The sequence below is a fragment of the Tamandua tetradactyla genome, chromosome 18 (assembly GCF_023851605.1).
Source record: "Tamandua tetradactyla isolate mTamTet1 chromosome 18, mTamTet1.pri, whole genome shotgun sequence".
NCBI classification, from domain to species: Eukaryota; Metazoa; Chordata; class Mammalia; order Pilosa; family Myrmecophagidae; genus Tamandua; species Tamandua tetradactyla.
Window position 1 is genome coordinate 59,480,504 of NC_135344.1, and position 26,156 is coordinate 59,506,659.

The 26,156-nt window shown below is 38.2% G+C and overlaps 1 protein-coding gene across 3 annotated transcripts in view; it reads right to left on the minus strand.

Moving 5' to 3' along the window:
• Positions 1–26,156, minus strand: part of LAMA3 (laminin subunit alpha 3) — a 318,755-nt gene that overhangs the window by 30,927 nt on the left and 261,672 nt on the right. For all 3 annotated transcript variants that reach the window (XM_077135789.1, XM_077135788.1, XM_077135790.1), the window contains 19 exons: positions 25,340–25,390; positions 24,571–24,722; positions 21,346–21,456; positions 21,125–21,236; positions 20,735–20,902; positions 19,582–19,778; positions 18,285–18,401; positions 17,251–17,405; positions 16,755–16,896; positions 15,604–15,706; positions 13,528–13,644; positions 13,264–13,443; positions 12,156–12,298; positions 8,995–9,165; positions 5,651–5,802; positions 4,490–4,652; positions 3,928–4,061; positions 2,942–3,086; positions 98–217 (listed from right to left, as the gene is read on the minus strand). In XM_077135789.1, the coding sequence (XP_076991904.1) occupies positions 98–217; positions 2,942–3,086; positions 3,928–4,061; positions 4,490–4,652; positions 5,651–5,802; positions 8,995–9,165; positions 12,156–12,298; positions 13,264–13,443; positions 13,528–13,644; positions 15,604–15,706; positions 16,755–16,896; positions 17,251–17,405; positions 18,285–18,401; positions 19,582–19,778; positions 20,735–20,902; positions 21,125–21,236; positions 21,346–21,456; positions 24,571–24,722; positions 25,340–25,390 (2,633 nt within the window). The remainder of the gene's footprint in view (positions 1–97; positions 218–2,941; positions 3,087–3,927; positions 4,062–4,489; positions 4,653–5,650; positions 5,803–8,994; positions 9,166–12,155; positions 12,299–13,263; positions 13,444–13,527; positions 13,645–15,603; positions 15,707–16,754; positions 16,897–17,250; positions 17,406–18,284; positions 18,402–19,581; positions 19,779–20,734; positions 20,903–21,124; positions 21,237–21,345; positions 21,457–24,570; positions 24,723–25,339; positions 25,391–26,156) is intronic.

Here is a 26,156-nt window from a genome sequence, read left to right on the forward strand (position 1 = left end):
AATATGGAGAAAGGGTTATTATTTTTTTTTGCACTGATTTGATTATAACAGACTATGGACATTTAATAATTCAAGTAAACAGATTAAAAGGATGTACCGTATGATCTATCCCGTCATTTATGATGTCTCTAATTCCTTTTTCTTTTGGAGACTCTGAATTCAGTTTGTATCGTACCAGGAGACTGCCATCTTCTATATTTAGAGATATGAAGTGATCCTAGAGCATGGAAACAATGAGGTGAGAAGACTGATTGAAGGAGAGTTGTAATTCAAGTTACAAACATCTCTCAGCTTCAGCTGGCTCATTAGTTAAAAGGGACAATAATGTTATAATACCTAACTCATGGGATAGTGGTAATAGTTAAATATTATGTCATGTTATATCATGTACAGTAGTTGGCACACAAAAATACACAATAAATGTTAGCTATTATCATTACTTTGCTTCATAGGACTGATAAGAAGCATGTACAAATGGAAACTAGGAAGGCCATTATTATTTGAAAATATGACTGTGACCTTTTAGAAGGAGATACTGTCTTACTCAAACCCAGATATTTTCCACTGTTTTCTGACTTCCTCCTATGTCTTGGTCTCATTTGCTGGCTCCGCCCATTCTATATTCAATTTCAGATAGGGAGTTCCTCAGGGGTCCCCAATGGGACCTCTTCTTCCCTCACATCACCTTCTGCCTTGGCAAACTCAGCTACTCCCATGCTCCGTTCAGCAGTGCTGTTGAAGCCCATGTGTTCCTCTCGGGTGTAGGCCAGTCTTTTCAGGGCCAGGGCTGTACAGCAGATTACCTTAATGTCATCGCTTGCGTTACTTGCTGATACCTCAAATTCAGAGTATCCGAAATAAAGCTTATGATCTCCACACCTCCTGCATGCTGCCAAGCATCCACTCTCCCCTTCTTTTTCTCTCTCCCTCAGTGAATCACTAATCACTTTGCTGAGCAGGCCACAAATCTAGGAGTCACTCTCGATCCTTCCCTCTCTCCCACCCACTAAAATCTACTTCAGTTTACCATTTCCCAGCTCTCTCTCCTTTTCATCTCACCTAATCTCCCTCACAGCTTCTTTTGCCTGGCTGTTTTCCCAATGTCTATTCTGGCTTCTCTCAAACCCATTTTCCTCTCTGTAGCCAGTGGGGGCTTTTGAAAATGCCAATGTGAGCATGTTACTTTCCTTTGTTCTTAGCATAGGGTCTTAACTCCTTAGCAGATGCTGCGAGCCCTGACCACCTCTTTGGTTTTGCTTCTCAGTCCTCCCTCTGACTCTCTGTGTTCCAGCCCCCAGGAACCAGTCCCTGCCTGCTCCCTGTCCTTTCACCTCCAGGCTTTCATCTTGCCTCTCCCTCTTCCTGCATCACTTGCTGTCCTGATTCCTTTAAATGTTGCCCTTCAGGTCTCAGGTCTCAGATTAAGCATCCATTTCTCAAGAAAGACTTTTAGGTTGTATGCACTCTATTTCACCTCAATATTTCCTCTCTACCCTTATCACAGTGGTGAGGAAGTAATTAACCAAGTAACTACTTAACAGTGTAATAAGCATCTTCCTCTCTAGAATATAAGGCCCTCAGGGGCAAGGACCATGTCCTTCTTGGTCCTTCCTGCATGCTCATCATGCATGAGACACTTTCCAGAGTGGAGAGATATGCTGAAGAATTTCTAACATAGGGCTTAAAAGGTTTTGCTAGTAGACTGTCCCCTAATGACAAGATGGCCTCTCTCTGGAGGCCATGGTGATAGTCCTTATCTAAAAGGAAAATCAGTCCTTATCTGGATCCTAAACCCTGTCCTTGGTAGGTAGGTTTAGGCTCCTCACACTCATATACAAAGAATGACACCAACGTGCTGAGAGTAACAAACCATCCTACCTCAGGCTAGTACTCTGCATCATTTCCTTCCATCTGGCTGCTAGGGTAATTTACTTAGGTAAGTTTTCTTCTAACTTAAATAGTATTTCTGGTCCTTTGTATCTCAGAACTTCAAAATGTAGTACAATGAAGACCTTGCTTTGGAAGATAACTGCCTTGTCCGGAGGAGGCTGTAAGTCTCCTCAGCTCTCTGTGCTCTTCAGTCAGGTCAGTACCTTCTCAAACGCATCAGAACTGAGTCAGCCTGGGGATCTCTCCTGAAGGACCCAGACCAGTTCCAGAGAGGACAGTAAAAGCAGGTCTGTCTGCACAGGGAGAAGTGCCTGGTAAGATCCCAAGCTCCGTATTCATCCCACATCTTCAGAACAGAGATTGCATGGGGCTGATCCACATTTCACCAGAAGTACTACCAGTGAGAGCAACTACAGAAGCACCTCTTCTCAGAAGCCTTCAACTCAGGGCCCGTCATAGCTATAAAGGAGTTCGAGCAAACGTCATAGCAACCTTCTATCTAACAGCTGGTGGCGCTGACAGGCACGTGTAGACCATCACTGGACTTTACTGACCAAAGGAACATAAGAATAGCCTCTAGGAACCTCAGTGTTTGAAAGGAGAGAAGCTTCAGGGTCTTGGGAAGTCAAGGGTCAGACTGATAGACTCAATCCTAAACAGCCTGGCAAGAGCCAAACCAAAATGGAAATAGCAGGAAGTAAGAACCATCAGTGCTCAGAGATACCAGATCTTTACATGCTTTAAAGGCAGAATGAGTAGATTACTTGGCAAGCAGTTATTTTAAATAATGAAAGAGTACAAAATCAGAAAGGGAAAAGGAGGGATTTATCCCATATTTTTGTGGCTGTCCTCAAATTATTGATTACTTGCCTTATTCACACACACACACACTCACACACACAGAGCAAACAAAGTACAATTGGGCCAAGGGAAATGATGCTGGTAACATCTGCACACTGTTTTTCAAATATACTTGGTTGACTTTAATAACCCCAAAATTGCTAAACAGGATAGAAATATTTGTTAGTATTGGATGTCTGTTATATATTACCTGGTTTTCAGCAAAGAACAGCAAACCTCTATCCACAGTGGTCTGAATTGTCTGTCCAAAGGTTGGAAAGGGAGCATTTGGTTGAGTTGGAACTCGAGCATAACCCGTACCTTCAAAATAATTTTTGTCTGACTCTTCCTTTCTCCTGTCAACATCAATCATCACAAGTTAAAGCATAGTTGCAAAAGACCACCACCAAAGGACCACCATGCATGATACGACAGGACGCTGTCCGAAAAAAATGGAGTGGAACACTAGGCAGTCTACTCACAATTTTATCCAAGAGCATGAAACATCTTTAAAACGTTAAAACACCCAGCTATGTTTCCTGGATGTGTTCTAATACTATATAATAATAAAATAATAGCTCAAAAAAGATAATATTCAGGAGTCCCTTCTGGGAATGTCTACTTTGGAAGATATGGCCTAGCAGATGAAGATCTGGACATTTAAGAAAATTATTAACTTGAAATACAATTTTAGTTTGAATAATAACTACTCGGTCAGTTTCATATTAGAATATTCCATATCTTTTTAACTGTAAGGAAGATCAATAGCTCAAGGCAGCAATTTTCAAACAGGTTCAGGTGTCAGAGTATCTAGAAAGTCATGGTGTACTTTGTTGAACACTATTTTTTTAAACATACAATACATATATATAATTTTGGGCCTAAATCATGTACCATCTAATCTGAATATTTTGTGGTAGGAGACATCAAAAATCTAAAAAAAAAAAAAAACAAACACTTTTTAAAAGTCGAGAACTCTATCAATCTAATATTTTATACGAAATAAGGAAAAGCACGTCCTTACTAGATTTTAGGGTAGAGGACCAGTATCACATGCAATCATAATGTAAAAATATTGGTTCAAAGCAACCAGCAACACCAACAGCATCTCACTCATCCATCCTTTTGTTAAATGTCAAAACACTTCAAGTTACCAAATCACAGTAAGAGAAACACTAGTTTCTAGGTTTTATTTACCTTCTACAAGGCTCCACTTCAGTTGTGTTGAGATTAAAAGTATTTTTGAAGTTGTACAAGCTCAGAACATTTTCATTGAGGTCATCTAATTCAATACAACCTTTGTAAGGAGGGAATTTTAGTCTCCTGGGAAGCTAAATTAAAACAAAACAAAATAAAAATTTTCTACTAATTGAACAAAGGACAATGGGCAGGTTGAGAAAGAATTTGTGTAAATCACTTCTTGCAGGCAGTTTAGTATGGAGTTAAGGATATGGACCTTGGAGTCAGGTCCCCATATAGCTGTCTGACCTTGGGGAAATTATTAAAGGGCTGCTTAGTTTACTCGTCTGTAAAATGGGAATGATAATGACACTTAAATTAATATACTTAAGCCTGAAATAGTGCGGGGCACATAGGAAGTTCTCAATAAGTGTTAACATTTATTATCATTGGAAATACTTGACAAACATATAGTCAAATCCATTTTATATATAGTTAATATTTAAAATAGAGCCATGAGTTCATTATACCAAATTACGATTTGAACATTTTCACTCAGTAAAATAACATTTATACTTACTTTAAAATCAGATGGATAACCGCCAACATAAAACACAACATTTTCAGGATCCAAATTGAGGAGAGTATTGCTATTTCCACTATCCATGTCATAGAAATCGGGTTTTTCTGGTTTGCTGGATGTGGCTCCTTTGGTGTAATTAAGCCTTGCAAACTGATAAATTCTGTTAACAGAGAAAGCATAAAAGTTTATAAAAATGTGTGAAAGTTATCAAAGTCAAGACATACTTCACCTACTGTATGAGACCAAAAGGAAGAGAGGTTTAGGCTGTCCAAAACCTAAATGTTCTATAGCACATAATCTAATTCAACCTCTTGATAGCTCATTTAAACAACCCAAACACACAGAGCCCAGAATGGGAATGAGGGCTTGTAATTCTGAATAGATTTATTAATACCCAGATACATCCTAGAACATGTTCAGCAGATAATTTAAAAGTATTGGCAAAGTCCCTTGAAGGATAGGAGAAAAAAATAAGGAACTATTAAGCTTTACCATCAGGGAAACCCTTGATACTGTCTCAAGCATTAGGGACTCCTAAGTCAAAGGCCAAGCCCTTCATCTTGAGGCTTGCTCTTGTGAAGCCTAATTCTGCACTGGAGGAGATAAGCCTACTTATAATTACGCCTAAGAATTACTTCCAGAAAACCTCTTCTGTTGCTCATATGTGGCCTCTCTCTCTAACCCTAGTTCTGCAAGTAAAATCTTTACCCTCCCTCCTTTCCCATATTATTGACACCCCTTGCCAACATGAGAAAGTTAGAATGGGCATAGCCCAAATACCCCTAAAGATTGGGAGAAGTGGCAAATGAGAAGGAGTTACAATAGAGAAGATAGGCTCAAACAAATGAGTATGACTGCTGAATCATTTTACTGATGTTTCTTTCAGTTTCTAGTGTCTTGGAGCAGCTAGAAGGAAAAACCTAAAATTGTGGAATTATAACCCATACCAAACTCTGAAATCTGTTTTACAACTACTTATTACAATGTACTTTGAAATTTATTGCTTTTTTGCATATATATATATATATTATATTTCACAATAAAAAAATGTTAGAAAAAAGTCAAGAAACTAAAAATGGGATTTAGCAACATGTATAAATGGAAGAATTTGGTGTGTAGGTGAGGCTAAGAAAGAGCAATAACCAATTGGACTTGTACCTCTGAAATTTTACCCGGTCCATCACAGCCTCTTGTGTTTCACTCTCAGTCAAGATCTGATCTACCTGGAGTTCAGCCTCCTGTTCTCCCAGATTGTAGACACACGTGAGCTGGCCGTCCACCACAGCCATGCCGATGTAGTCCCTGGAAGCCTGGGGATGGAAAGGCACATCAGAGCATGTCACGCAGTGAGTTCTCTTGACTTCCATCCCAAGAGAATGTACTTCAAACATCTAACAAGTTTTATACAATACGCGTTTGGGTTGCCAGAATAAACGAGGTGCAGCCTTTCATCGGATGATACAGAATGCTTAATTAATAATGTCTAAGTCATTTGTGCTCGCGCTCCAGTGCACTCATTTATTTATTCCCCCTTTCACTCTCTTTACAAATATTTACCAATTGCCTACCATAAAGATGAACCAGATTGTGGAAGGCGTTTGGCGGTTCCTCAAAAAGCTGAATATAGAATTGCCATATGACCCAGCAATACCATTGCTAGGTATCTACTCAGAGGACTTAAGGGCAAAGACACAAATGGACATTTGCACACCAATGTTTATAGCAGCGTTATTTACAATTGCAAAGAGATGGAAACAGCCAAAATCTCCATCAACAGAAGAGTGGCTAAACAAACTGTGGTATATACATACGATGGAATATTATGCAGCTCTAAGACAGAATAAACTTATGAAGCATGTAATAACATGGATGGACCTAGAGAACATTATACTGAGTTAGACTAGCCAAAAACTAAAGGACAAATACTGTATGGACTCACTGATATGAACCGACATTAGTGAATAAACTTGGAATATGTCTTGGTAACAGAGACCATCAGGAGATAGAAATAGGGTAAGATAAGGGGTAATTGGAGCTGAAGGGATACAGACTATGCAACCGGACTGGATACAAAAACTCAGAAATGGACAACACAATACTACCTAATTGTAATGTAATTATGTTAAAACATTTAATGAAGCTGCACGTGAGGTATAGGTTTTTGTTTTTTCTATTATCGTTTTATTTCTTATTCTGTTGTCTTTTTATTTCTTTTTCTAAATCGATGCAAATGTACTAAGAAATGATGGATATGCAACTATATGATGATATTAAGAATTACTGATTGTATATGTAGAATGGAATGATTTCTAAATGTTTTGTTAGTTAATTTTTTTTAATTAACAAAAAAAAAAAAAAAAGAGATAAACCAGATAGGACTCAGCCTGACATCAGATTTTAGCTGGGTAAAAGTTATTTTTATTATTTTTTAAAAACTTTTATTTTAGTAACAGATACACAACCTAAAATTTTCCTGTTTAACCACATTCAGATATATTATTTATTAGTGTTAATTATATTCACAATGTTGTGTCACCATCACCACCATCAATTAACCCATTTTTTCTAAGCCCCCCCAAGAGAATTTCTATACAAGTTAAGCTTTAACTCCCCCTTCCTAAGCCCTTCCTAGTCCCTCATAACCTATATTCAAGTTTCTTACTCTATGAATTTGTTTATTCTAATTGTTTCATATCAGTTAGATCATACAATATTTGTCCCTTTGTGTCTGGCTTTATTTCATTCAACTTGATGTCTTCAAGTTTCATCCATGTTGTTGCATATATCACAACCTTTTTCCTTTTCATGGTTGCATAATATTTCAATGTATAAGCCACATTTTGCTTATCTATTCACCTGTTGATGGACACTTGGATTGCTTTCATCTTTTGGAAATTATGAATAATGCCCATGAACACTGGTTTGTAAATATCTGTTCAAGTCCCTGCTTTCAATTCTTTTGAGTATTTACTTAGAAGTGGGATTGCTGGGTCATATAGTAATTTCATATTTAACTTTCTGAGAATGCCAAACTGTGTACCACAGTGGCTGCACCATTTTACATTCCCATCAACAATGAATGACTATTCTGCTTTTCCACATCATCTCCAACACTTGCTTTTTTAAAAAAATAACAGCCATCTAGCAGGTTGACACAGGATTCTCAGTGTGGTTTTGATTTGAATTTCCTTGATGGCTACTGACGTTGGGCATCTTTTCATGTGCTTTTCATCCATTTGTATATCTTTGGGGAAATGTCTAGTCAAGTGTTTCATCATTTTTTAATTGGGTTGTTTGTCTCTCTCTCTTTTTTTTTTTTTTTGAGTTGCAGGATTTCTGTATAGATTCTGGAAATTAAATGCTTATCAGAGATGTACTTTCCAAATATTTTCTCTCATTCTGTAGTTTGTCTTTTTACTTTCCTAGTGAAGTCCTTTGATACACAAAAGTTTTTAATTTTGATAAGGTCCAATTTATCTATTTTTTCTTTTCTTCCTCGTAGAAATAAGCCATTTTTGTTCTCCCAGTGTTGGACACATTCTCTTAGCACTTTGTACCTGCCTGTGTTAAACATCTACTACCCTGAATTATCACGGGCAGCTACATAAGTATCTTTCTATATTAGAACATAAGTCCCTTAGGCTAGAGATAGATCTTTGTTTATCGTAAATACAGTTTGTGGCACATATTAAGTATACCATATACATTTGTTGAAGGAATAAAGTCATATGCATTTTGTCATAATACAAGGCAAAAGTTATGTCCTAAGAAAGCTACCAATAAAGTACCAGAGCCTGGAAGCATGAAAGAGTAATTAACAACAATGTGTAGTTAAGAATCTTTAAATACAATGTCCACTATTGAGAATGAAAACCTTCCTGATCAGGCAGAATTTTTGTGAACTATATTTCATTTCCCACAAATGTTTGTGACCTGGTTGGTGACCGCCTCTTCCTCTGACACTTCCATGGGAGAAATGGGTTTTAAAAGGAGGACTTAAAATCTAAAACCAGCCATTCAAAATGCCTACAAAAACTGTGGTTTAACAAAGGTGGATTTATAAAAAGACGGACAACCACATTTCTTATTAGTTAGGCAGGAGAGCCTTCATTTTGTTCCATTCCTCATCCACAGAGCATGCGCCACCCTCACCCCCAGGCTCTGGAGAAGGGCCTAGGCTGGTTCTTCTGAGGAGGAGGATGGTACCCTCTGTGAGGGGACATTGGTGCCCTGGGAGTGTGAGGTGGTGGTGTCCTGTGCTCACCCCAGGAGGCGTGCCTCCGGGTGGTGGTGCAGCTGGCCCATGGGTGAGGCCTCGAGTGCACCAGCGGGTAACAGCCCTGAACAGACGGGAGGTGCCCTGTGGGAGCCGTCCCAGCAGAGAGGTGGCTGGCACAGGGGACTGCGGAAGACTTCTTCCTGCTGTGCCGGTGGTGAGATAACCCACACGTCTCAGAAAACATTCCGGCTTTATGTGAAAGAAATATCAAAGAAATACTCACATCTTTATTTCCGAGGTACATCACAAACATATTGTCAGTCCCCCCGTTTTCTCTTAATTCAGATCTTTGAAGAAACAAGGAAAGAGACGTGTAGCCTTTCAAATCTTCCAGGTCATTTGGCAGCCGCACTTCGACTCCCGATTTCCCATTGAACCTCATGGGAACAGCAACCTGTGGTGAACGAGATCTGTGGTGTCAGATATTCTATTGGGAAGAAATGGGTGCTCTCAGAAAGGTAATTTGGGACTGTGTAGCTATTTGTCTTAACTCTATGTCAGACTTTGCCAAATTGTTATGATACCAAGGCAGCATGAACAGCTCTTAGACCTCATGATCAACTCAGGTGGTTGCTGTAAGAGGTGGGTAATAAGGCATCCACATTCCTCCTGTTTGTTAGCCAGGGATTTTTCAGAAGTGCATGTAATTCTCTGAGCTGGTGAATGTAATTCCAACCCTGGAAGGCTTCTGTGCAGATGAGCTCACGTGCATGGAAGCACTTAGCATGCTGCCTGGTATATAGCAGACACGCAATACATTGGAAACATTTTTCTAAAATGAACTGTTTAAAGAAACTGTTTCCCAAAATGTATTACAAGTAAGGGATGCATTTACTACAGGCCTTCATTTGTAAATATGAGGCAGCAAGGCTCTCTAAAAATAGTGCTTCTCAAAATCTGTGGTAAAGGGCCATTTTTCCCCAATACATTATGGGCTGATACTTTTGTAAAATACAACAAAAATTAAATTACTAGAAAATGAAATAAAAAGCATATACAAAATATAAGCCCACTGAACACATGCCTGAATGTTGAAGTGATTCAAATTGTTAAAAGCCTCTAAATATTTACTCTCAGCTTTCATGCTTATCTCGTTAAGGACCAGTGCTGGTCCCTGGAAACAAGCTTTCGGTAGCTCTGCTCTAAAACTCAGAAAATAAATGTTCTCTTACAATCTAAAGAATAGTACTCCTGGAAGGATACACCAACTCTGCAATTTGTTTATTAAGCATCTAAATATTTATCAAGGATCTTGTCCATGCACAGCATTATGTCCGGGGGCTGAAAGATGGGTGAGGTGGAGTCCCTGTGAGGTACTAAGCTCCCCTCAACCCCATTTACAGGCTCATTTATGTTTCTCTCTTCTGCTCACTCTCTTCCCTCCAGGAGATCAAACCACATCTCTATGCATCTTCCTGGCATGTATTTCTGATTTTTGTTACCTGGTAAACTCCTATGTATACTTATAAAAAATTTTAAATCAAGAAAATATTTTTTAAAAAAGAAAATATTTCATACATACAATAAAAGAGAGAAAGAGATAGAATATACCTGTATCTCCATCTTCCATCTTAAGAAATTAAACATTATTGATAAATTGGAGCCCCTCGTGCATCCTGCCTTGTCCCCATGTTCCCTTCTCCCTTCTCAGATGTCACTGCTGAATTTAATGTATATAACTCCTATGCATTTTTAAAACATTTTTTACTAAATATGCATATATCTAAAAACTGTAATTAATATATTTTCACATTTTAAATCTTTTTACATAAATGGTTTCAGTCTTTAGCTAACCTTCTATAACTTATTTTCCTAACTTAGCATTACATTTTTAGATTTATCTAAAACATGTTGGTTTATGTGGCTCCAGCTCATTTACTTTTACTGCTCATAGTCTTTCACTGTATGAATTGATTACAGTTTTATCCACCGTCAGCTGATGGATGTTGGCCCTTTCCATTTTTGTGTGTGTGATTATAAACCATGTTGCAATGAACATTCTTCTACATGTCTTTAAGTGCTATTCATTACTGACTAGTCTGAGCCCCTCAGGGTGTAACCAGGTATTTGCACTGCCTCGCTCCAGCTTCTGAGCATAGGCACCTATTCACTAACGGCTTCCCACAGTGGCTGGGGAGCAACCTGAACTCAGGACTATGACAAATAATCTTTGTATCCTCAGCGCCCAGAAGAGGTCAGGGCAAGTGAGGTGTTAAAAAGTGTTTTATATCATTAACTTTTTTTATTATTTCCCATTCACGTTGCATTTGCTCTTTGCCAGGTACTACTATATAATAACTCATCATGAGGTTGATACTGGTATTTTGCCCCACTCTACAGATGAAGAAACTGAGGTACAGAGAGGTGGAATAACTGGCCCAAGGCCTCACAGCTCATAAGTGGCAGGGCTAAGAATAAACTCCAGACAGTCTAGCTCTAGAGTACAAGTGCTGAAACACTGTGCCACAGTGCACTTCAAATTGTGCTGAATGAATGAGTGAATAAATATAGAAGGGCAAAGCTTGAAAACACATTCTTTTTCAGTTGGTTTTTATGAGGCATATACGGGTGTGAAAAGGGTGGTTTCTTCCAAACTTGGCCTTCTGCTGGTTTTTTTTTTATCTGTTAAAGGTCTTATGTTGAGAGCACTTCTGTTTCCTAGAAGAAAGGGCAGATTCTGAAGGCAACAAAGAAGTAATACTGAGCCTAGAAATCAGTCACGGAGCAGTGATATCATGACTTGGCTTCCCTACCTTCTTCCTCCAAATATCTCACAGGAGGCTGGCTGGGAATATTGAAACATATAAGAAATTTCCTTTATATTATTTTGGGACCAACCAAATTGTAAGAGAGGTGTGTCAGGAATTCAAGCAAATAGTGTGGGGTTAATATTGCAAGGCTGATGAATTAATGCTCTGATGATAGAAGGTAGCTGTAATCTAATGTTCAGAACATTCCCAGCCCAGTAGGAACCATTCCTCTACTCTCAATAAAGGTGGATGATTCTACAACTTTCAAGTTATAATAAGAAAGTAGCTCCTGTTTGATATCATAATAGCATGTTCTGATCACAGAACCCTCACTTAAATTCATAACAATAGTTTACCAACTGGGGCCTGAAGCAAAATCCTTTTTCTTGCCTGCATCAACTCAGTGGGAGGGAAACGGCTTCATGGCACTGATATATCTGATAATTTAGGGGATTAGTTTGATGTACATCTTTGAAGGATGCCAGGAGGAAATCAATTTTCATATTGCAAGCAAACAAAGAATCAGGGCAAGAAAGACAACTTATTCTTGAGTAAATAAATGTCTTTTCTTTCTTGATGCATATGGTGACTTATTCAGAAACTAACCTTAGCAATTGACAATGTAGGGATTTACCTTATTTGCAGCATCTCTGGCCTGCTGAATCAGTTCTCGGATACGGTCCACGTTGTCAGAAATGTTTCCTAATGGTAACAACTGTTGGTTGATACTTTCAATCTTGCTCAAAAGATCAGGCAGGTTGTTGGTAAGTTTCTTTACTGTTGATAAAATCAGAAAATGAAAATGTATAATTGTAAGTTGGAAAGAGGTTAAATACAGATGCTCTTACTGAGAGTATTTGTCAGGTGGTTTGTTTGGGTTCCAATTGTTGGACAGGATGGATCAGAGTCAGGTTTAGTATCTTTTCTAAATGTGTCATGGATTTTATTCTGCAATCTAGGCATCAAACCTTTTTCTTGCCCACTGTTCTGGGTTAACAGTGCCTCTGACCAGCCCCACCCCCACCCCCAATTCATGCCTACCTAGAACTTAGAATGTGACCTTATTTGGAAATCAGACCTTTGCAGATGTGATTAATTAAGATGAGGTCATACTGGATTAGGGTGGGCCCTAATCCAACAACTGTTGTCCTTATAAGAAGAAAAAACAGACATAGACACATAGGAAGAACAGCATGTGATGACACAGGCAGAAACTGCAGTGAGCATCTATAAGCCAAGGGATACCAATAATGCTGGTAACCACCAGAAGCTGGAAGAGGCAAGGAAAGGTCTTTCTCTAGAGCCCTCAGAGAGCACATTGTCCTGCTGACACACTGATTTCTGACTTCTAGACTTCAGAACTGTAAATCAATGAATTTCTGTTGTTTTAAGCCACCAAGTTTGTGGTAATTTGTCACAGCAGCCCTAGGAAAATTATGCAACGAAACAGGAAAAAATTATTTTTTTTCTGATTTTAATATCAATCATAATTAACCATCTTGTGATTCAAGGATCTATACTTCCACTCTAGAAAAGGGAAAGCTCATAGCATCGTCAATGGATTAAAAAAAAAGTCTGATCTGTCCAATCTAACTACCAGAATACCTATAGTCTTTGAATTTATTATGTGAAGCCATTTTCTAGTGTTTTAATTTGTGTAATCAGACTTCACTGGGGAAAATTTTTAAATGGACCCACAGCTATACATAAGATAGAGAGAACGGATAAAGAAGGCCTGCTACCTGAGTTATCTGCATCAGTCAGGGCCTTGTCGAAGTCGGCACTCTGTGTGCTCCCATAGGTATCCTTAATTCTTTCCACATCTGTCTGAATGGGGGTGAGCCCATCCAGAACCTCACTTGTGATGTCGTCGGCGTTTCTGACCATGCTCTTTGCACTACTGATCATGCCATCAATATCACCTAAAGTGTATACAAAAAGGAGTGGGTAAGGACCTAAAATGTTCAAAACAGAAGCCAAGTACAATGGATTAGGGAGATGTTGACCTCTCTGTATCCCACGAAGGTCATCACGGATGGTAGTGAGATTATTCTCTAGAAGTTCTTTCTGACCAGTCACACTTTTCAAGGTTTTGTGTAGGTTGTTGAGAGCTGGACTGATTTCTGAAATAAAATAAAGCATTAAGAGGCAATTACTCTGCATGTTAGAGATCACTCCAGAAATGCCCTCTGCAGTTGGCCTAGACCATCTGCCCTGGGGCTCTTCGGTAACAGAGGCTGGAGCACACCAGAGCCTGGTGAGCAATAGTCTCCGAAATTAGGTACATAAAGAAAGGGAGAGGCCAGATAACTCTGGGGCCTCAGCTTCCACTGTTCTGGGGCAAAAGCCTGCTCCGTGAAGAAATGGGGAGTGTCCATCTCATTCACTGCAGGGTCCTAGGCATCAGTGTCTGACATTAGGAGGGGTTTAGTATTAGCATTTATCTGTTGAATGAATGAATGCATGAAGGAAGGGAGGAAAGAGAGAGGGCAGGAATAATGCAGAAAGTATGCCTATTCTGTCAGAATTCAAAAGAAGTTTTGTTGAGAGCACTCCAGCCAAGAAAATAAACCAAGTGGGTATTGTTTATTTGTGATCATATTCAAACTGATGTATTTGAAGAAATTCAAAGGAAGGAAAGAAGCTAGCAGGACTTCCTAGCTGATAATACTGCCACCTTCTGGACAGGGGACATGACAGTAAGTACTTTAAGATCATATCGATGACACATGACTTAAAATTACGATACCATGACTGGTTTAAATAACAATGTAGTTACCATCCTAACCCTAGTTAAAACACTGATACTCACCACTAAACCCAAAGTTTGTAAAGACAGCAGATGCTGTACCAGGAAACCTTACTTCTTAAAATTTTCTAGGCAAATGATTGTATATCATTACATATCTTTTTCATATTTTGTCATGCACTTAATTTTTTTGAAATGCAAAAGAAGAAATGTACTGTTGTGGCAGATTGAATTATGTATCCCAGTTTGGATACGTTCTTGATTTTGTTCCACATTCAGGTGGGTGTGGATCCATTGTCAATAAGATGTTATTTCTGTTTAGATATGAACCAACTCAATCAGGTTGGGTTTTAATCTGGATTAAGGGAGTCCTTTATAAGCAGCATGAAAGCCAGATGAGGGAGAAGCTATGGAAGTCAACAGAACCCAGAAGAGAAAGAAAACACCACCATGTGATGGAAAAGTCAAAGACCAAGGATTGCTGGTAGCTAGCCCCAAACACCACAGTCCTTAGGGAGAAAATATCATCTTGTTGACACCTCAGTTTTGGAGTTTGATTCAAAACTGCAATCCCAAAACTGTTTAAGATAACGCCAGTGTATGGTACTTGTTTTACCAGTTAGAAAACTAAGACTTTAGTAGAAATCTAATCCCCTCAAAAGACAAAGAAGCTGAGCAAGGGCTGTGGAGTCAGTAGCCTGCTGGGCCATGGATGACCATGAAAGACAAGGGATAACCAACAGACAGCATTTTCAGAACAGGAATTTGCTGAGATGCAGATAAGGGCTCAGATCTTCTGTGGACAGTTTTTTTTAAAAAAATACATATATTAAATAAAATAAGTGGAAAATTTCCAAAGGTAAAGTTTATGCTTAAAAAATTCTAAAGCTTCATAAAAGATAGCAATTTTTGGTACTCTTAATTGTTAAGATATTGGGACTTAAGAACTTTTGAAGCAGTTTTTGAAGCAGTTGCTCTATTGACCTGATTCTGCCCTTAAATAAGAAACCAGCACATACCTTATACTACGTGGTCTTTCAATGCCATGATCATAAGTGGATTAAATGAAGATGGTCCCACCATTGCCAAGCCAAAATAGATCTATTATTGTCAAGACTTACTTACACTTATAAGACTCTAGCTAATTTACTATATGTGGGGCAGAGGATATTTAGAATACTGGGTGGATGTATTAAATCTATAAAATAAAATGGATTAAAAAAGTATGCATCTGCACTGACAGAGATTCATAAAGAGCATTTGCTTCTAGGGCTGCCCCTCCTTGTTCTGTAGGTCCTTTTCAAGCCCTTGAGTATCCCTGCCCCTCTAATACCTTGCTGTAGCTTCCTCTGTGTTATCTTGGCTTCCGTTAACAGTTTATCACTGTTGGAACTCAGGGTTTTGGCTTTTCCTGGAAGATCTTCCTTTATCACTGTCTGAAAGCAAAGTATTTATCAGTCTTAAATATATGGAATATCTTAGGAAATATGGAGTAAGACTTTTCATCCTATCCTAGGGCCCTTCTCTTTAATTTTCAGAGGATAAGGTTTAGGGGTGAGGAAGGTCTGAGAGGAAGATTGTTTCCTGGTAGATATAGCTAGGGCTCTAGGTGGACATATTTTGCTTGGAGAGGTAGACCTGTTTCCTGTGACTAATATCACAGAATTCTGTGACATCTTATTGATATACTTTCATTCCTCAGTATTTCCTTATTTAAGGTTGTTGATTTCTAGGCCAGGGCCATATTTGACCACAAAAGCAGCCACCCAGCTCTGCTCCTTCAGAGTGCCCAGAAAAGGAGACTCGTTGGCTTATCTTGGTCACAATGGGCGAGAACTTCACAGCTCTTCAACCACTAAGTTCTGCCGTAGTGCTCACTTACACCCCACTTTTTAGGACTCAAATCCATTCTCTCTTACCTGACTCAGCTGAAATTTGTACAATATAATCTACAATAACTGAAAAGAGAACTTACTGCTTTCAGGCTTTTAAGCTTTGGGAGACAAAAGTCTTCCACGTTCAGAGAAGGGCTGCCTTCCAAATCTTTGATCTGTAATGGCTTTTCCCTTTATTTCCAGATAAAGGATATCATAAAGTAAATATAAAATCCCACAGGAGTCCATACAAATATCCCGGTGTAATGGGAGAACATGTTTATCAAATTGTTTACAAAAATCAGAGTTTTTTTTTTTTTTGGTAAATATTAACACTTAAACACAGTATAAAAGCATATCTTGTAAGAAGCAAGATGATAATTTATTTTGGTTTAGAACCATGAATCAGTGTTATTTCTATCTGGTTTTGCAAATGGTTTTTTAAACTGTATTACATTTATGAATGATCAAGTAAGTATAGAAATAATCCAAAGCTAGAGCAAGTTCAATTCTATGCTATACAGCAAATGCTGATTTGAAAAAATGCCTCTGTGCACACTGAAAGAAAGGGAGGAAATGGGCCACCTCCAGAGAGAATCTGGATGCCCACCTGGAGAGCAGACTGGGATGCACTCTCAGCCTTGTTGGCTGCGTCCTCGGCTGCTTTGATGGCGTTGATGATGCTCTCGTAGGCTGTGGCAGCATCTACAGCACAGCGCACCAGCTCATCTCCACTGGCATTCCTCTTGATCCTGGAAGACCACGTAGCTTTAGTTCTCCAGTAGCCTTCCACTGTCTGTAACTGAGGCCATCTGAGCCTTCCCATTTCTTTTGGCAAATCAAGACCTGAGGTTATGGACTTAGTAGCTGTGGGCCCCAAAGATGAGGCTCCCCAGCTCATCCTTTTTGAGCCAGCTCTCTTCTGCTGGTCTGATGCCAACCTGGACCCTCCTGGTTCTTGAGGCTGGGCTCTGGCCTTGCTCCCCATCCCTCCATCCTGTTCTGGAGACCCAGCTAGCCGAGAAGAGTGATCTCAGGCTTTGGTTTAGGACAATGCTGTGCATTAGCAGCACATTAGGCTTAGAAATAGGTGGGTCCATACTCACTCTTCCAGTTGCTTCGCTAGATCTCGTAATGACTGTGCATGCTTTTCTGCCTCCACCACAAGAGATTCTTTGCTGGCCGATTTGGAAAGTTCTCTGATTTTGTCACTTAGTTCTTGCCTTGCTCCATTTAGAGTGGTGGCTAATTTTTCATATCCCTGTTTTTTGGAAGTAAGCAAAGACAGTATGAATTTAGCAAAGAATCTATATACCCTTTTCTTGAACTCTGTGTTAATGATATTTCCGGGAGAGAACATAGAGAAATTACGTTTTCTAACCCCATTTACCAGACCAATTAATTCTTGGCTGCTGATAGTAACATTGAAATCATTTCCTTAAGTTTTATCAGCATTTGGAAGATTTTATTTTTGGTGGGTACCCCACTTTGATAAGTTTTTTTTTTAATCAGCAGGCACTGGGAAACGAACCCGGGTCTCTGACACGGCAGGCGAGAACTCTGCCACTGAGCCACCATGGCCTGCCCTGATAAGTTTTATAGAAGTACGCTATTATCATTAAAGTTTTACTAAACAGAAGTACTTATCTTTTGATTTAGATATAGCTATTACAAAAGATTCTTCAAAATACCCATTGAGCTGCTAAAAAACTTTGTCAATTTTTATCAGTCTTTAATGTTTTCTATTGGGCAGGCCACAGTGGCTCAGTGGCAGAGTTCTCGCCTGCCATGCTGGATACCCAGATTCGATTCCCAGTGCCTGCCCAAGTGAAAAAACCAAATGTTTTCTATTGATAATGCCAGGTATGCCTGGCATTTTAAAAACAGCACTACAATTTCTATGTTATCATAAAGAAGCATTTGTTCATTTCAGATACACTAGGTAATACAGACAGAAATAGAGAAGAAAGGTTTTCCTTTCCTACCCTGCCAAGAGGAAAACCATCGTGAACATTTTGGTATATTTCCTTTCATTTAAAAGACGTATTCTTAGGGGAAAATAGGTCAACCCATCTCATAGTTTCCTTGCAAAATAACTGAAATGCTTTTAGAATTTCTGGAGAGTAAGTATCTTCTCTACCTCCTGGCTTTTCTCCATCAGCTGCAGCACAAGCTTGGTTTGCAGCAAAGAAGAGTCTGCAGTCGTAAGATACTTGGTGAAATCACTTTGTAGGGCATTTATTTCTTTAACTTGTCTCTGCAGAGAATAAAAAGAATATCTACTTGAACTACATGATATGTTATCAGGAGACACATTTATCAGACCACAGAATATGAGTAATTTCAGGCAGAAAATTTTCTTGAGTATGTTGACCTAAAGATTGTCTAGACAACTATAAAATGATGAGAAATCAGTTGCCATGGTTTCCTCAAACTATATGTCAAGAAAACAATCACTCTCATTACCGAAGGTCTGTAGGCTAGGATCAGCCCAGCTATTGAGGCAGATATATACATTAAGCTCTGGTTTGTAGAACAGAATGAGGGACTTTAAATAAATACATAAGCATCAACCATCAGCACATTCTCTCCCAATGATGGTCTCACCAGCTCTTCAATGGGAGAGGATATGGGACCTGAGAAGGCGAGGCTAGAAGCCTGCCAAAGTTCAGGGACCCATAAAACTGGGTTATGCTTCCTTCTCATGGTGCCATCAGTGATGTCTAGAAGCCAAATAAAGATGCCTTTTTATAAAGAGCATTTGGGAATTAAATCTATAGTCATCTGCTAATACATTAATTATTTTCTTTTATCAAGTTCTTTATTTGTTGGGTCAGTACTATAGTATTCCTGCTATTTCTACTTTGATTCTACTATCATTTCATAATCTTTCACTTTTGTTCTTGTTTTAGCATATGATATTCACCATCAAAATATATATACTATAGAATCTTGAGCACTAAATTCTGTCTTTGAAGTTCTGTATGCGTCCTGTGCTTTAGCTTAATTCCTATAAAGTAGGTAATGGTCTAAGACGCCTTTGTTGGTGATTACGTAATGATGTTTACACATCTGACACAAAAAAGAAGCTACTTAAAACAAATAATACACACTGTGAATTACTTTTAACATTAGTTTAACTTCTCATCTATTTGGCTGCCTTATTCCTCCAATACTCTTTCAGCCAGAAGTGGATGGGGGTGAAATAGTTTTGTCTGTTTTCCCTGTGGTTGAGTTTAGAATCTTTTCCAGTACTGAGTAGTAGAAACAGCTTTAGTTTTGCATTTAATGCCTCACTCCTCTTTGATTAGAGTTTGAAATGGTATAACCATACCTACAGACAAGAACCTGCTATGCTAGTTTATTTATAATAAAGATCCTTTCTTCCCTCACTCTTGTCCTTAATGAAAGTATGCAGATTTCAACTGTGAACTCACCTTAATGGTCTCCAAAGACCTCTCATTCTCTTGATTGAGGCCAGTAGCACTCTTTGCTTGGGCAGTTGCCTCCTGTAGTGCTGTACGAAGGTCACTGAGTTTGGCTTCATATTCATTTAAAGAGTCCTGTATATTCTTAACAAGTCCACTGTTTTCTACCTGGTGGGTTTCCAGCCAGCTCTTTACCCGATTCAGTACTGTAATACATCACATTTTATGTTTTCCATTTGAGAGATGAATATATTGCAGGTAATTTAAAAAGTCTACACAGGGAGATTGAGTTGAATTTCTACTAATGTCACTGCTTCCTTTGAACTTAGGAGAGAATGGAAAGAGAAACTATTATTTACACAGCATCTGCTAAGGGCACTACCCACATTGCCTCATTTAACTCTTCTGAGAACCACATGAAAATGGTAATTGTCATTCTCATGTTTCAGTTAAGGCAATGGAGGCCCAGAGAAATGAGGTGATCTACCCAAGGTTACATGACCAATTAGGCTTGGGACTTTTACTAGCCTTGCCAGAGTTTAAAGGGCATGTTCCTTCCTCTAATAATACTGTCACTTTTACCATTAAAATCCAAGACATATCAAATTTATTTACTTTTATTGATATTTTATTGTTTAAATATCAAATTTAAATAACACAAATGCTAAAACACAGGTGCTACTATCTGTATATTAATCATTGAGCCACCATTTTTCTGGAGAGTGAATACAAGTATTTGAAAAAATACATGCCAAATTAATATTTCTAACAATTTTTAACTAATGAAGCATTTCCCCTTAAATATAATCACTTAATTTTTAGTACATCTATTTTTAATTTTTGTAATAATAAAGCTAATATTCATTTGTGACTCAAAAATCCAGTGGGGGTGAGGTGACAGTTAAAAATTATAAAATAAGAAAGTTAGGAAGAAAGTTAAAAGAATGAAAAGGAAGTTAAAAAAGTAAAAGAGGTATCAATATCGATATTTTAGGAGAGGAAACTTTTTCTCCCATGATGGTTAAGATGTTACAGTTTATCCTCTCCTGGTAACTTGGAGAAAAGACTTCATTTCCTGTGGGGATGAGAACTTTGTACTTTGCAAATCATAGTTCAGTTCAATTAGAATAGAATGCATATAGGAATATGGGGAGGCCCTTACAGAGCTGAGCTTCTTTTTTCTCAATTTCTGCTTCTCTCAGAGGCTTTCCAAAGTTTCGGTTCCGCAATTCCCTCATGAGGCGTTCTCCTTCAGCTAACTCTCTGGAAAAATCACCCGAAGGCACATTGTTTCCTCCTCCATCTTCCCCAGATATCTGCTTCAAGAGAACTAGAAAACATTAAGTAGTTTATTAAACTGGGAATTCTGGGCTCCAGTAGACTATTCACAAAAAAAAACAAACAAACAGGCAGAGTCTTATATGGAGGGTTCATATTAGTTATTATAGAAGGATCTTTTCATAATGTTGAATTCTTAAAGGGAAATTCTTTCAGTGTGCAACAAAGGCTATGTAATAAAAGATATTTAATTGGGCTGAATAACTCTTCTTACTGTGCACATTCCTGATGACATTTTTAATCTTTGTGTCTAGCTCTTTGGCATTTTGGGTTATCTGATCAACATTGTTATATAATGTTTGCGCCTTCCTGGAATTTATTTGAACCTGTATGAAAAACAAAATGATTAATAACAAATTAAGTTGATGGGGGTAAAAAATAACAATATTTTGAAAGCAAGAAATAATAACTGTGGTCATTGACCTAACATATTACCTTTTCTTGCAAAATGTCAAATTCACGATTCAAGTTACTTAGTTCTTTTTCCAGGCCATCCATTTTTGTTCCATGATTTGAAATAGCAGAACGGTAGTTGAGTAACTGATTCTGAAAATAAAGTACAATGTTAATCATAATTTAGAGCAGAAATTGTAAGTCATATAACCTGTTACAACCTGGTAATGATATGAAAAGATTCCCTTAGTAAGACCAGTACTGATTCCAGAAAATTAAAATGCGTTTCTTTGAAATAGGCTACATGAAGAATCTACTTTGCGATGTAAATTATGGCATGGCTCTAAAATAAAGTAGCAAAACACAAAGAATCAGGAATCTTAACTGGCATTACAGACATAACATACAAATTAAGGTATCTCACTTATCTAAGGTACTGATTTCCAGGTTTCATAATAAATTCAGTTGTTTTTTTTTTCTTTTCACCTATTACTTAACCTGATAATACTAAAAGCAGTATATATATCTTCTTTATAGAAGGAAACATTAGATTCAAAGAACTTTAAGATTGGAGGGGAACTCAGAATTCATTCAGTTGAATACCTTCATTTAAAATTGAGAAAACAGAAGCACAAAGAAGTTGGCTGACTTGTCCATGGCCATGCACCAATGAGTGCTGCAGGACCAGCATACGCCTCACTACATCTAGAGAGGGCGTTGCTTCACATAACATCCATAGTGGGAATTATTTGTAACTTATTGGGAAAAAAATTAATACTTAATAAACTTTTCTATAAAAAAGCAATACTATTACCTACATTTACATTTAAGAGCCAATGCTGAGTAAAGGAGCACACTCCTACTGAATTCTCACAGTGTTCATGTGACACAGCAAGAAGATACTTCTATTTCAATGTTACTATGGAAAACTGAGGCATATCATTATACAGAATGTTAGTAGAATGCCTGAATTGGAGGGGCAGTGGGAAAAGCATGGTCTTTAGAAACTGATCTTGGTTTGCATTTGTCTAGAACCACCGTGAGCTTGCTGTGTAATTTGGGGCAAGTTATTTAGCTTCTCCATACCTGTTAAATGAAAATAACACTACTTTCTTCATAGAGATGTTGTGAGGCTGAAAGCATTTCATACAGAGCCCGGCACATAATAAAATGTACAAAAATGCTAGTTCCCTTCCCTTCATTGCAGAAGTGCAGGGGCTACATTGATTAAATCTGAGTAACTAAAGAGGCTTGTTTTTCTCTCAAAATATAAAGGACTTCTTTTTTTTTTTCCTCCTCTATCTTAAGCTTGCATGTCATGGGCTATCATTTCCTTGATGGGGTGGAAAAGAGCCATTTTTTTTCTAGACTTATTTTTTTTTGCTGTATATACTCAGCTCTAGACATTAATGGGATTAGAATCAAGCACCTATTAAACTTTCCCCAAAGCTTGTTTCACTGGGTCTAGAGTTTGTCTCATCTACTGAAATCTTTTATTTCCATGAGTACATATTTTTTCATTTCCACCATTTTTTTATACAATGATTTCTGGTGTTTTCTTTTTACTTCCTCATTTCTTGTTCTTTCTGTTGGATGCCATTCTTCAAAGTAATGTTCAGGTTATTTTTATTTTATCTAAAGTGAATTCATCTCTTGACTACTGCTGATCTGACTATTAAAGTATCTGCAGGCTCATTCTGAGTGAGAGACATTTTCCTCTCTGCATTCTCCCTTCCCTGTCTAGAGATCTTATGGTTATCACGATCCACCCATCCTGATTCCTGGTCCAGAACCAGGTCTTATATTGGCAGTTTAGGTCATATAGCACCATGGGAAAGCAGCCACAGCTCCGGGTTTGCGGACCTTGTCCAGGTCCTTGCTGTAAGGTGGTAACTGCTTACTGCAGTTTTTCTGGGTTCTCAGATAGCCATTGCCCACCAGTGAACAGCTCAGACTCAGGGCAGCTTTTCCAGCCTCCACTGAGGGGCAGAGTACTAGTATTCCCCAGGAGCCTGGCTTGGCCAGAAGGGCACTTCAGTCCCCATTCTTCTCAGGAGACCCTCCCATCCACCTCCTTCCTGAGTACATATGGAACATTCAACGAGGTGGACATATTCTGGGTTGTGAAACAAACCTCAACTCTTTTAAAAGAATTGAAATCATATAAAGTATCTTCTCTGATCATAACAGAGTAAAATATAGAAACCAACAATAGAAAGATATCTAAAAAAACACTCAACTTGGAAATTAAACAACACTTTTCTCAATAACTCATGGGTCAAAGATATGTTACAAGGGAAATTAAAAGTTGTTTGAGTTGGGGAAAATAACAATATAACAGTTGAAAATTTGTGAGACATTGCTAAAGAAGTGATTAGGGGGAAATTTGTAACATTAAATATTTATATTAGAAAACAAAGTTTTGAATCAGCAAAATTAGTTTTCATCTTAAAAAGCTTGAAAATGAAGATCAAATTAAATCAAAGCAAAGCAGTAGGGAGAAAAAAATTAAGACTATAAAGTGATGAAATTGAAAACAGAAAAAAAAAAAGAGAAAGACCAATGAAACCAAAAGTTTTCTAAGAGCAATAAAATTGATAAACCTTTAGCCAGAATGATCAAGAAAAAATACAATACAAATCACAATATCAGGAATGAAAGAAAGAGTACAACTACAGATCCTACAGATATTAAAAGGATAATAAGGAAACATTCTGAACAATTTCATGTCAACACAATTGATAATTTAGATGAAATGGAAAAATTATTTGAAAGGCAAAAATCCACCAAATATCGCTCAAGAAGAAATAAATAATGTGACCCATATCTATTTTTTAAATATTAAATCTATAGCTTCAAAAAAAAGAGAAAGAAACCTTTGAATCAAGAAAAAACTCCAGGCCCAGATGAAGACACTGGCCTTTACTATCAAACTAAATGATAATATTATTTAACACTAAAATCAATTCTTGACAAAGCTGTTTTTGAGAATCTTCTGCATGTGAGATACTGAGCTAAAGGCTCTATATAGAAAAATTAGTCCAGAAACGTTCAGTAAGTAAAGAATGTTCACTGATAAATGCTGGCTTTATATGTTTACTACTATTCTCCACCAGCAAAAATCTAATGTGCATTTAGATCAGAGGAACAAGGAGAGCCCCCCTGAGCATTCCCCTTTCCTGTGAAGGAGTATTTATCCTCCTGAAGCATCTATTCACCAAGTATCTATTCTAGGCCGAGCATGTACTGGACTCACAAGGTATTTACCCTCAGGTCCTTGGTTTGGCTCTCCAACTGCCTCATCTGCTCCAGAGTGCCCGCGCTGGCACTCACACCCTGCAGCTGAGACCTGACCAGGCGCAGCTCATCGCCCATGGTGGCCAGGTCGTTTAGAAGCGTCATCACACAGCTGTCACAATCTGTAGGGGCCACAATCAAAGACAAAGGTGCTGTAGGGTGCAGCCACAAGAATGCAAAGAGAACACAAAGGTTGTACAACCCTGTTAATATGTATACAGTTTAACATGGGCAAAAATCTCAATCCTGGATTTCTCAGGCAGGGATGCAGATTCTGAAAAAGGGAGAGCCCTAAACAGGAAGCACTTTTATAAGAAATAGTGGTTCTTAGTAACTTGTTTCTTATTTTATATGTGGGGAAAATAATAATAAATAGCTTTTATATGTAGATTAATTATTATTAACCTGGCATTTTGATAAGGAATTTACAGGTATTTTCCTAACAACTATATAAGGAAGGTATAGTTACTATGCCTATTTTACAAATGATGAAACTGAGGCTTGAGAAAGTAAGGTTGCTTGTCCAAGGTCATACAGCTACTAAGTCTATCTGACTCAGACATGACTGGTAAGTCCTCCTCTTCCCACCTCCTTCCATCTCCCCCCAGCCCCACCTCATACATATACCTTCTTCCCACCACTGCTTTCCCACCCTGGGGTGTCTCAGCATGGGGCTCACATATGTATCTCAAACTGAACCCCACATCCTGGAAAGGAGAGAGGATCTTTCTTTTCTCACCATCACATTCTTCTCCAGGGCCTCCGTCTCTGGGTTCTTGGTTTATGCAATCTGAAATCAGGATATAACCAAAGAAGACATTGTTAATCTGACTTGTCATCTGTTTTTTCACCCGGCTTTCAAAAAAGCTGATTTTGTAAAATTTTAGTCACCCAACTATTTAGCATCATTGGCTCTTCCTCTTTTCTCTTCTTCGCCCATGCCACTGCTCAGGGAATGTTCTTGTGTCTGAGCAGGCTTGCTGCAGGAATTTCTTTTGTGGCCTCCCTGATGTCAATTCTGCCCTATCCAGTTTCTTTTCTACAAAGGGGCATCTCTATGAAAGGTCATTCTCCTTGGGAATCATTCTGATTATTTCAGTTATCCTTCAAAGAACTTGATAGTGGCTTCCAGTTGCCATTCTTATTGGGTTAAAACTCCTAATCTTTGGTATTAAGGCTTTTCTTCATCAATCCTCCTATACAACTATTCACATTTTCTTCCAGTATCACTGAAGAACATTCAACAAATATTCATTAAGCACCTTTTTTGCAGTCACTGTGTCAAGGTCCTATGTTAGGAAAGATATCAAGATAAAAATCCCTGCTGTCCTGTAGTTTTACAGCCCCACGGGCAAGGTGAACAAATTACAGATAAAGTGTGGCAGATGTCATGAAAAGAACTAGATAGCCAACTACACACAAATAAACCAAGTGTGGAGGGAAAGCCTATCCATCATCCTTGGACATTATTTACTACTTCCACTTCTATTCTTTTCTCTATGCAACTCATTCCTATACTGAAATATCCTTTCACTTTTCTCTGAAAAATAATCTAA